The sequence below is a fragment of the Podarcis pityusensis genome (genome assembly GCF_964106645.2).
Source record: "Podarcis pityusensis genome assembly, chromosome: 8".
NCBI lineage: Eukaryota > Metazoa > Chordata > Lepidosauria > Squamata > Lacertidae > Podarcis > Podarcis pityusensis.
In genome coordinates this window covers 10,205,319-10,216,757 of record NC_138033.1, presented here as the reverse complement: position 1 = coordinate 10,216,757, position 11,439 = coordinate 10,205,319, and the positions used below count along the sequence as shown (strand labels likewise).

At 45.7% G+C, this 11,439-nt stretch overlaps 1 protein-coding gene across 4 annotated transcripts; it reads left to right on the top strand.

Annotated features, from left to right (window-relative positions):
* Positions 1 to 3,463: 3,463 nt before the first annotated feature.
* On the top strand, positions 3,464 to 9,582 carry LOC308484441 (cell adhesion molecule CEACAM21-like). Of its 4 annotated transcripts, none has more exons than XR_013989915.1 (5): positions 3,464 to 3,716; positions 5,739 to 6,110; positions 8,224 to 8,353; positions 8,967 to 9,072; positions 9,312 to 9,582. XR_013989915.1 is itself a non-coding variant. In XM_081019403.1 (4 exons), exons 1-4 carry the CDS (start codon positions 3,644 to 3,646, stop codon positions 9,001 to 9,003), a joined length of 612 nt encoding a protein of 203 aa, XP_080875529.1. In that variant the 5' UTR covers positions 3,464 to 3,643; the 3' UTR covers positions 9,004 to 9,582. The 4 variants fall into 4 exon arrangements, 1 of the variants encoding a protein (XP_080875529.1); XR_013989916.1 differs by having other exon boundaries at positions 9,296 to 9,582; XR_013989917.1 differs by having other exon boundaries at positions 8,967 to 9,085; positions 9,328 to 9,582.
* The last annotated feature ends 1,857 nt before the right edge of the window (positions 9,583 to 11,439 follow it).

Sequence of the window (11,439 nt, the reverse complement as noted above, 5' to 3'; positions counted from 1 at the left end):
CAGAAACTCCTCATGATCTAAGAATGGAATTGATGAGTTGGCTTTTTCATGTGCCTATCATGATAATTTGTTCTATCTGGCTATTGGTACTTAGCTGGAAGGGAAGACAAGACACCCAAGGATCCAGGTTGTTAGGAAACCTCTATTTCCACACACACCCCCCACGCAGAGCTACAAAATTCCAGAGTTTCTTGGGAAGAAGGGCTTGCTGTTAAACCAAACTACAAATTGCATCTCTTTGTGGAGGATGGGGGTCTCTTATCAACTCTCAGCACCTTTAACAAACTCATAGCTGTCAACTTTTCCCTTGTCTTGCGAGGAATCCTATTCTGAATAAGGGAATTTCCCTTTAAAAAAGGGAAACGTTGATGAACAAACTACATCTCCCAGAATTCTTTGGGGGGAAGCTGTGGTTGTTTAAAGTGGCATTGTAGTGCTATAGATTTGCGGTGAGGATGTGGCCCCAGTTTTGTATCCTACAGCATAAGAAGAGTGTCAGTTTGCAAAATGAAATTGAGATGTGAAACCTCTCTCTTCATTCTTGTTTAAAAGTTGTTGGCAAGGCTGCACCAAACTGGGTGCTTACATTAACAGATGGAAGTAACCATTCATCACGTTGGACCCAACAAATAACTACAATACAGTGGTACCTCGGGTTAAGTACTTAATTCATTCTGGAGGTCCGTACTTAACCTGAAACTGTTCTTATCCTGAAGCACCACTTTAGCTAATGGGGCCTCCTGCTGCTGCCGCACCGCTGGAGCACGATTTCTGTTCTCATCCTGAAGCCAAGTTCTTAACCCGAGGTACTATTTCTGGGTTAGCGGAGTCTGTAACCTGAAGCGTATGTAACTCGAGGTACCACTGTACAATGTTTGGTGACCCCCCTTTGTTGTGGCATCTCCTTGGTGTAAGATGTCTCACTCAATCCTTGTGTTGCAAGCAACCCTCTGGCAATTGGCTGAAGACAGAGCACCCCACCCCCACCCCCTTTTTTGGGGGGGAAGATCTTTATTATTATTTCATCTTATAATGTATACAAAACAGAGAGAACATAGCAACAGACAAAAATGGAAAGATGAAAAATTAAACTATAAAACAGGCATGCAGACAGAGCAATTGCAGTGGAGGAGCATGGTTTCATGGTACCCAGGCTGTGCGTACAGAGGGCTGTGTGCCAGACAAGCCCTCACCGCCGGATCAACACCAGCTCTGAGCCGCTTTGTGAAGCTGGGATGCTCCCTGTACCACCCTGGCAGAAAAACACAGGATAATCCTGTCAAAGGGAAGAAGAACGAATATTCTACAGACATGGATACCATATTTTCCCCTGTATAACACGCCCCAATGTATAAGACGCAATATTAAGAAAATAGGGGGAGATTGCCCAGAGTTGTTTGTGGAGGTAATGCTCCACTTTGCGAAGGCAAATCTCGCACCAGACGTGCAACAGTGTGTCAAGGAGCATTGCGCCTGCTCTCCCTGACCTTTTGCCTTCTTGGCTAGAAAACAGGGTTTCCCCCCTGACCTTTCGTCCTTTCACAATTCGTTTGCTTTGACATTTCACTTGGCTGGAGCATGACCGGGAACGCAGACGTAATCAAGTATCGGGGGAACATCTTAGGCAAACACCTGCTGACACATGTATATGCTAACGCTGGAAATGTGCTTAGATGAAATACGTTAAGTTTAGGGTGGTTTCACTACTGTTTCTTTCTTTTCTTTTTTAAAAATATTTTTATTGATTTTAACATACAAATTTTAAAACGTACCACACAGATTATTGCAAATACACTTTTTTGGGGCTTCCATCAGCATCTCCGATGATCTTCCATCTTAACCTCTTTTTATGCATTACTTAATTTTATATTGCCTTTACCCTCTCAACTTATCATCCCACCTTTTACATTTTTACAATATTTCCCACAATACTCCTCACAGAACTTCTTGCCGACCTACAAACGTCGTCTGACCATCACAAATACTTTTCATATAATTCGTAAATTTACTCAAGTCTTCGGTAAATTTCTGGTCCCACCGGTTTCGGATCCTTCCTGTTAATTTGTCTAATTCTGCGTAGTCCATCAGCTCCATCCTCCATTCTTCGATCGTTGGCAATTCTTCTTGCTTCCATTTCTGGGCCAATAATATCCTAGCTGCTGTTACTGCATATAATTGCTGTTACTGCATATAATATAATTACTGCTGTTACTGTTTCTAATTGTTGACTTCTGCTAATAAAAGGAGCCTCAGCAGAGCTAGCCGGCAGCTTGTTTGGAACATGCTTGCCAGCTTGCTCCTGCACAGCTCACCTGCATCCAACCTCCTGTCGTCTCCGTTATTTCTACAGTTTTTGAGCTTTCTTGAAGATGGGTTGCAACAAATCGCTCACCCACCCCAACAACGCTGCCATTAGCACATGGCACAGAGGTCACCAATCATCTGCCCGATCGCCACCAGAAGCCACCAATCGCCCGCCCAATTGCCACAACAACAGCCAATCGACAGCAGCCCTTGCCACAACCACCAATCAGCTTGTGACAAAAAACAATCCCCCACCACCACTCTGCACTATCCATGTATAAGCTGAGCCCCAATTTAATATATAATATTATCAGGATAAAACCTCATCTTATACACGGAAAAGTATGGTATGTACCTGGTTGTTGCTGAGATTGACGTGAGGGCGAAAGGGGTTTGATGATGGTGGTGGTGGTGGTGATTTATTCAATTTATACACTGCCCTATACCTAGAGGTCTCAGGGCGGTTCACAAAGAAGACCACAACATATAAAATCATACCAAAAGCAGTGACCCAATAACACCCCCCCAAGCCACATTCTAAAAGGGTGTTGGATGTCAGTAAGATCAACCAAAGGCCTGCTTAAAAAGGAACATTCTTGCCTGGAGCCTAAAGGTGTATATAATGAAGGCGCCAGGCGAACTTCCCTGGGGAGAGCATTCCACAGATGGGGAGCCACTGCAGAGAAGGCCCCGTTCTCATGTTGCCACCCTTTGGACCTCTCTAGGAGGAGGCACACAAAAGAGGGTCTTGGGAGATGATCTCAGGGTCTGGGTAGGTTCATATGGAAAGAGACGGTCCTTGAGGTATTGCAGTCCTGGGTTGTTTAAGGCTTTATAGGTCAAAACCAGCACTTTGAATTGGGCCCGGAAACTAATTGGTAGCCAGTGCCGTCAGGCCAGGATCGGTGTATTTAGCCACATAGTTATAGCCTGCTACACATCTTTGGAAACCAAGAAATATGACTTTTAAAAAGTCTATTCATTATTTGTGCTCATTATAAACCCTGCCAGCTCGCTGTGGTTTAAACCCTGGACTGATGCGCCTTTCTCAGATGGGCCCCCCAAATGGGGTCTTCCCCACCCAACTCACCAAGGCTCACACTCCAGCTTTATGACCTCCTATGGTTACCTGGGAGCTAACAGGTGAGGGAGGCTGTAGTGAGGTATCCTAGGCTAAAGCTGAGGAGATCTTGCAGGGGTGGGAACAGGTGGCCTAGGCTGGGTGTTCCTGGGCATCTGTGGTTACGGACAGGGGAGGAACCCATGTGTATGGCTGGGCACAAAATCATCCTCCCAGGATGCCCCAAGCCCTCTCACTTACAAGAGTGTCACCAACACCATGCAGAGAGCCCACCCAGTAGCTGGGGCCCCCTCTGGCCGTGGAAGACCTTGGCCAATGCTGCTTCTAGCAGGTGAGAGACTGTGGCAAATGCATCATCTGTGGGGCTGCCTCTGAAGACGGTTCAGAAGCTTTGACTGGTGCAAAATTTGGCGGCCAAGTTGCTCACCGGAGCAAGACGGTTTGAGCATATTGCACCAATCCTGACCCAACTGCACTGGCTGCCAATTACCGTATTTTTCGCTCTATAGGATGCACTTTTTCCCCTCCAAAAATTGAGGGGAAATGTGTGTGCGTCCTATGGAGCGAATGCAGGCTCCTTGGCTTCAGCGATAGCAACGCTAAGCCTCCGAAGCGCAGAGGGAGCCCTCCCTCCATGCTCCGGAGGCTTTGCGTTGCTTTCACTGAAGCCTGGAGAGCAAGAGGCGTCGGTGCGCACCGACCCCTCTCACTCTCCAGGCTTCAGGGATAGCCCCGGGCAGCCCCTCCGGCAGGGAGAGGCTGCAAGTGGCTATGGCTTCTTTAGCCCCGCGTAGTGTCTCCTGGCAGGGAGAGGTTGCGTGGGGCTAAAGAGGAAGCCAAAACAGCCAGCGGGATGGATCCCGCTGGCTGCCTTGGCTTGTTCCATAGCCGCACACAACCCCTCCGGCAGGGAGAAGCTGCACGGGGCTATGGCTTCTTTAGCCTGTACACTGCTCTTTGGGGCTGGGGGGGAAATAAGATTTTCCCCCTTGATTTCCCCCCCTAAAAACTAGATGCGCCCTATGGTCCGGTGCGCCCTATGGAGCGAAAAATACGGTAGTTTCCAGGCCCAATTCAAATGTAAAGGCTCAGGGCCTCAATCCCTCAAGAACTGCCTCTCCCCATATGAACTGACCATCCTTTGAGGTCCTCCTTCGTGTGCCTCACAAACAGAGCCGGATTTAGGTTTGATGAGGCCCTAAACAACTGAAGGTAATGGGACCCTTTAAATGTCCAGCTGTCCTTTGTCAACAACAAATTGTCGCTGTTTTTTGTGTGTTGAATATATGCTATATGGTAATTTATGGACCTGCTATATGGTAATTTATGGACACCCCCCCCCCTTGGTTTTAATGTCTTTATGTGGCGAGTTTGGTTCCTATGTTACTTTGGTTGTATGTTACTTTGGGCTGCACTGGGCAAGATAAAGCTACTAAGAAATGTAATAAATCATCATAATAATAACACTGTGTTTTAATTTGTTGGAAGCTGCCCATAGTGGTTGGGGTAACCCAATCAGATGGGCGGCATAATAATAATAATAATAATAATAATAATAATAATAATATACTGTTAAAGAAGTCTCCTAGCAACAAACTACAGTCCCCAGAATTCTTTGCAGTGCTATGGTGCTGCTTTAAGTGCAGATGGAGCACAGGGTTTTCAGAAAACCCCTTCCCCAGTTGGTAACAGGATTCAGGGCTGGGGTCTAAAACTCTGGCTTGGGCAGGGAGTCTGTTCTTAAGGCACTTGCAATGAGCTCTGCTGCAGCCTCAATATAAGGCATGCCTCCCAAATTTTCTCCCTTTTTCTCCAAGACATAACACTGAAAAACCCTCTTGATTCTTGCTCTATAACGGAAACATGTTTTTAGTTTTCATTGGTTTCAGAACATTTCAAACCGCAGCTGTTTCCGAATTTCCAGAATGTTGCAATCTGCTTGCTTTTGTTTTGAAATTGCACAGGGCAAGAATTCGATAAATGAATTCGATAAATACCGTATTTTTCGCTCTATAAGACGCACCAGACCACAAGACGCACCTAGTTTTTAGAGGAGGAAAACAAGAAAAAAAATATTCTGAATCTCAGAAGCCAGAACAGCAAGAGGGATCGCTGTGCAGTGAAAGCAGCAATCCCTCTTGCTGTTCTGGCTTCTGGGATAGCTGCGCAGCCTGCATTCGCTCCATAAGACGCACACACATTTCCCCTTTACTTTTTAGGAGGGAAAAAGTGAGTCTTATAGAGCAAAAAATACGGTACATCGCAAGCGCCGATGTCTCCGACTTGCTGCCAACCTCTTCCTTGAACTGAACTTTTGCTTCTTTCCCCTTCCGCCCAACCCCTGCTCTTCTAGCCCACATTCTGAATTCGTGCTTTGTACTGGTGCAAGCTGAGAACATTAGAATTCCCATCGTCTTGGATCCGTGGCGCCCATCGCTGGGAAATGATGTAACACTGGTCCCAGTCAGTAGCATGGAGAGGGTCTCATTCTGCGGCTGGTTCCGAGGGAAAATATCAGAGGCAAGTAATATTGTGACCTACCAACCTCAGCCAGTCTCCATATTCAATATCAGCTGGGCCTACACTGGGCGGGTGGACATCAATCCACATTGCTCCCTACACATCACTAATTTAACCCTCCTGGACAGCGGCTACTACATGCTACAAAAGAAAAGAGTTCTGCCGGACTCATCCGAAGTGGGGAGGATATACCTGGCGGTCAAAGGTGAGTATATTTCTCGGTTTCTCATTTTTCCAGTCTTAGGTGCAGTTCTCCACATTTTTACACCAGTTTGCAATTTATTTATTTTTTTTAAAAAAGGTCATCATGACAATTCATCAGCATTTGAATGTAAACTCTCCATATATATATATATATATATATATATGCATGTATGCAATAGTGACTTTTTTTGCAAGGCAATTTCCCTAAATATAGTGCGCGTCCGCAAAATATTTTCACCAACGTATGTACTTTTATGCACACTTTGACCTAGTACAGTGGTACCTTGGTTAACAATCATAATCCGCTCCAAAGGTCCAGTTGTAAACCAAAACAGGTTGTAACCCAAGGCGCGCTTTCGCCAATGGGGCCTCCCCCCCCCCAAATTGGTTGTAATCCAAAAAAAGGGACACGCACTTCCGGGTTTGATGTGGTTGTAATCCAAAATGGTTGTAACCCAAAGCTGTAGCAAACCAAGCTACCACTGTATAGGTATTTCTGTACAAAACCCTTGGCTAGTGAACTGCCGTGCAAAATTCAGAGCAGCGCATTTGCAGAGCTATGTTTCAGTTCTTGCCAGGGCCAGTCCAAGGCATTTTGGCACCTGGGGTGAACCACAAAATGGCGTCCCTTTTCCCTGCCAGGGAAGAAGGGGTGAACATGAAGGAACAAGGGGGGAGTAAAGATCTACATCAGGACTGCTGCCCCTATGGATCCTGCCGCCTGAGGCAGTCTTCTCACCTTGCTTCATGGATGGTCCGGCCCTCATACAGTGGTACCTCAGGCTAAGAATTTAATTCATTCTGGTGGTCCATTCTTAACCTGAAACTGTTCTTAACCTGAGGTACCACTTTAGCTAATGGGGCCTCCTGCTGCCGCCATGCGATTTCTGTTCTCATCCTGAGGTAAAGTTCTTAACCTGAGATACTATTTCTGGGTTAGCAGAGTCTGTAACCTGAAGCGTCTGTAATCTGATGCATCTGTAACCTGAGGTACCCCTGTACTTGTATTATTTTGGAAAATGTGAAAGATGTGGGTTCACCTTTCCTTGTGAACTGAATCAATTTTCTCCCTCACCCTTACCTGTAACTGATGCAGAGGACAGGGATGCTCAGAGCTAAGGAAAATAAACAACTATCTGATTTTTAGAAAACACCTAATGGCAGCCCTGTTTAGGGAAGTTTTTAATGTCTGATGTTTTATCGTGTTTTTAATATTCTGTTGGGAGCTGCCCCGAGTGGCTGAGGAGGCCCAGCCAGATGGACAGAGTATAAGTAATAAATTGCTGCTGCTGCTGCTGCTGCTGCTACTATTACACTCATACTTCGGATCCCTAACACCTTGTGAGTCAAATTTTTTGGCTCCCAAATGCTTCAAACCTGGAAGTGAATGTTCCGGTTTGCGAACATTCTTTGGAACCCGAATGTCCCACACAGCTTCTGTGGCTTCCAATTGGCTGCAGGAGCTCCTGCAGCCAATCGAAAGCCGCGCCTTGGTTTCCGAACGTTTTGGAAATCAAATGGGCTTCCGGAATGGATTCCGTTCGACTTCCGAGGTACCGCTTGTGGCGATCACACAGGGTCCCTGGACGTTTGACGGTCTATTGATCCCTGTGCCACCACTGTGCTCGCTTCCCCGCTGCCACCAACCCGTTTCTCTCGGCTACACACTGAGTCCAGACAGTTGTTAACATTAAACCAAATAAACAAGTTTATTTTATAAGCATTAACAAGTTTATGGTTTCAGACAATTTTTCTTGTCAGTTTCATAACCTTAGTTTCTTTACCGGCCTATACCTTCCTAATACCTTCTGACTGATTATCTCAACTGTTTAACTGACTCCTCTTAACAGATTCTCTCACTCCCTCAAATCAAACTAGCCCTACCCACAGACTTATCCTCCCTCTCCCTTCTCTAACTCCAGACTGACTTCTTAACAACTCTAACTCTAACTCTAACTCCTCCCCTTGGGTTCCTATTGGTTATCATTTTACACTTAGTTAACCCTTTCCTTATGACCCAGTATGATGTCACACACCTAGGAGGGCAAACGCCACACCGCTGTACTATTATTCCTATTATATGCACATTTTTTTCTTGCTGTCTGCATGTGGAGATCTGGGAGGAAAAAAGAAGGTGCATATTCTACCTGCCAAAGTCACGGCGGGGCTTGTCGTCGGATGTATTTCGCTGTCCCTGTTCTTGGTAGGCGTCACTTCCTACTACACGTTGAGCAACTATGCAAGGTAACGCTTGCTTGTTTTTGATTTCATTTTGGTTAAGTATAATATAAGGCAGGTCTGGAACGAGAGGCTGCTTTACGGATGAGCAGGCCAATACACAACCACACAGGAGAATGAAAGCAACCAGCAAGACAGGCTAAAAATGGAACCTTTGCCCCAACCCAGAACAACCGGAGACTATATTTAACTCTATAGTCCCCAGTTCCGATGGGTGTTGTTTATATTCTTTGACCAAAAAGTGAAGGAGGTGTATACAATGTGCTGTCCAATCATCTTATGCCAGGATCCTACTGTGTAGGTTTTGCTCCTGTCTTATTGGTGGCCCTTTCCTAATATTTCATTTTTCCCGTAATTTTTCGCATCCATGGCATTGTACTTGCATTGTATTGTTTTATTGATTTAATATGCTGTGATCCGCTTTGGGATTTTTCTTTAAAATAGAAAGTGGTATAGAAATTTTTAAAAATAAAACAAATAATAAATAAATTGTATTTCTGTGTTCTGTGGTAAGCTGCCTTTACTCTCAAAGGCGGCATAGGGATGTTTCAAATAATATGAAATAGAACCAGCTTCTCACTCCAGAAATCGTTGTTCCTTTCCCTCTTTCCTTGGGTAGAATTGATCCTGAACAAGCCCATTCAATTCTGATCTGAAGCAAAAGCCAGGAGTCCAGAAGCATCTGGAGGGCCAAAGATTCTGCACCCCTGCCTTAAATCACAGAGGTTGGTAGTCACAGTTTCCTTCTGAGGGCCCATTTCCACCACCAGATGTCAACGAGAGCATGGCGACTTCAGTTAAGGAAGCTGTGTGTACAGCAGGAGCGGGTTGGGGCTAGACTTGGCCTTGAACATGGGTGGATGTGGCACCTAATGGGTTGGAGATTACCCTTCTAGTCCCAAGGGGAGTAGGATACGGATCCTTCTGGTTTCCCTTCTCTGATTCAAGACAAGCTCTCTTTTAGAGGGGGGGAAAAGCAGAAGAGATCATCGTTCTCCAGTACAGTGGTGGCCTTTGGAGCTGCAACAGCCAACTCCACAGACTGTATGAGTCACTGCCTTCCCCACCACAAGAGGAGGAGCTCCATCTATCTGGAAACCGTGAATGAAATTATTGAGGACAGTCTGGCAGCTTCTTGAGCACCAACCCTTACAGCCAACTGGACCCCCAGAGGCAGAAAATAACATCATATATACACCTGTGAAATAAAAGCCTCCAGTGCCCGTTTAGTGACACCCATTCTCCCTTGTTCCATTAAGTGATGTGATGAGCAGTGTTGGTTCCAGGGATTTTCGGGGAGGGAGATCCTTGGACAAGATGCCTCCAGCTGGCTCCTTGGACCCATCTCACCTTTGTGGGTTGTTGCTGCTCCTTCACCTGCGCTCTCTCTCTCTCTCTCTCTCTCTCTCTCTCTCTCCATGGGCCCAATCTGCCCAGAGCCAGATGGTAATAATAATAATATGATACGATACAATAATCTTTATTGTCATTGTCCCATGCAGAACAATGAAATTGAAAAGATCTACATCAGACATTCAAAAACCAACAAGCCTGCAATCTCAGCTATCCCAGCCTAGTTAACCCCCTAAAAACTCTGATACCCCATAATTAAATACAATATACTCCTATAGAAAGAGATCATTTCCGGGGTGCGCACTATCCTGCGCTATCTCTGCAGCTTTCTTATGACACCTGGAAGCATAGATTTGATCCAAGGTGGGAAGAGTGCACCCAATTATTCTCTCTGCAGTCTTTACAACCCTGGACAGCATCCCTGACCGTGCAGCTCCCAAACCACACACACAGACCATAAGTTAATACACTCTCAACAGTACAATGATAGAATGCCATCAAGAGGTCCTTTGAGAGATTATTTTTCCAGAGGATTCTCAGAGAAGAAGAAGAAGAAGAAGAAGAAGAAGAATTTATACCCCGATGGCTATATATTTATACCCCGCCCAACTGGCTGGGTTTCCCCAGCCACTCTGGGCGGCTTCCAACAAAATATTAAAAAAATACAATAAAACATCAGACATTAAAAACCTCCCTAAATAAGGCCACCTTCAGATGTCTTCTAAAAGTCAGATAGTTGTTTATTTCCTAAGCAAGTACAGGCTTGGTGCTCTTTTGTCAACCTCCTGGCAATGTGGTGCAGTGGTTAGAATGTTGGACTAGGAGCTTAGGAGGCCAGGGTTCAAATTCCCACTCAGTCATGAAGCTCATTGGGTGACCTTGGACCAGTCAATGCCAATAATAATAATAATAATAATAATAATAATAATAATAATAATAATTTATTTCTACCCCGCCCATCTGGCTGAGTTTCCCCAGCCACTCTGGGCGGCTTCCAACCAAAGATTAAAAATACATTAAAACATCAGTCATTAAAAACTTCCCTAAACAGGGCTGCCTTCAGGTGTCTTCTAAATGTCCTATAGTTGTTTATTTCTTTGACATCTGATGGGAGGGCATTCCACAGGGTGGGCGCCACCACCAAGAAGGCCCTCTGCCTGGTTCTTAGGGCTCATCCATGCTTCTGCTAGTCATGTGTCTGGTGTAGTAGTTAAGAGCGGTGGACTTGTAATCTGGTGAACTGGGTTCGATTCCCTGCTCCTCCACATGCAGCTGCTGGGTGACCTTGGGCTAGTCACACTTCTCTGAAGTCTCTCAGCCTCACTCACCTCACAGTGTGTTTGTTGTGGGGAAGGAAGGGAAAAGGAGATTGTTAGCCACTTTGAGACTCCTTAGGGTAGTGATAAAGCGGGATATCAAATCCAAACTCCTCCTCCTCCTCCTCCTCCTCCTCCTCCTCCTCCTCCTCCTCCTCTTCTTCTCTTTGCCCCACAACTTGCCCCAAGAAAACCCACTCTTTAGCTGTGAATTGGAGCAAATGTCAGTCCCTGGGAAAGCTGATTGCCATTTGCTCGGATTCAGCCTGGATGAGCCCTCTGCCTAATCTACCTCACAGGGATGTTGTGAGGATAAAATGGGGGTGGGAACCATGTATGCTGCCATCTTGAGCTTCTTGGAGGGGCGGTGGGATACAAATCCAATACATTCTTTACTTGCTTAGACAGGATGTGTGAACAGCA

Coding starts and splice junctions, on each gene's coding strand:
- LOC308484441 (XM_081019403.1), top strand. CDS start 3,644: ATGCAGAGAGCCCACCCAGTAGCTGGGGCCCCCTCTGGCCGTGGAAGA. Junction 6,111..8,223: donor GATATACCTGGCGGTCAAAG/GTGAGTATATTT, acceptor CTGCATGTGGAG/ATCTGGGAGGAAAAAAGAAG. Junction 8,354..8,966: donor ACGTTGAGCAACTATGCAAG/GTAACGCTTGCT, acceptor TTCCTTGGGTAG/AATTGATCCTGAACAAGCCC.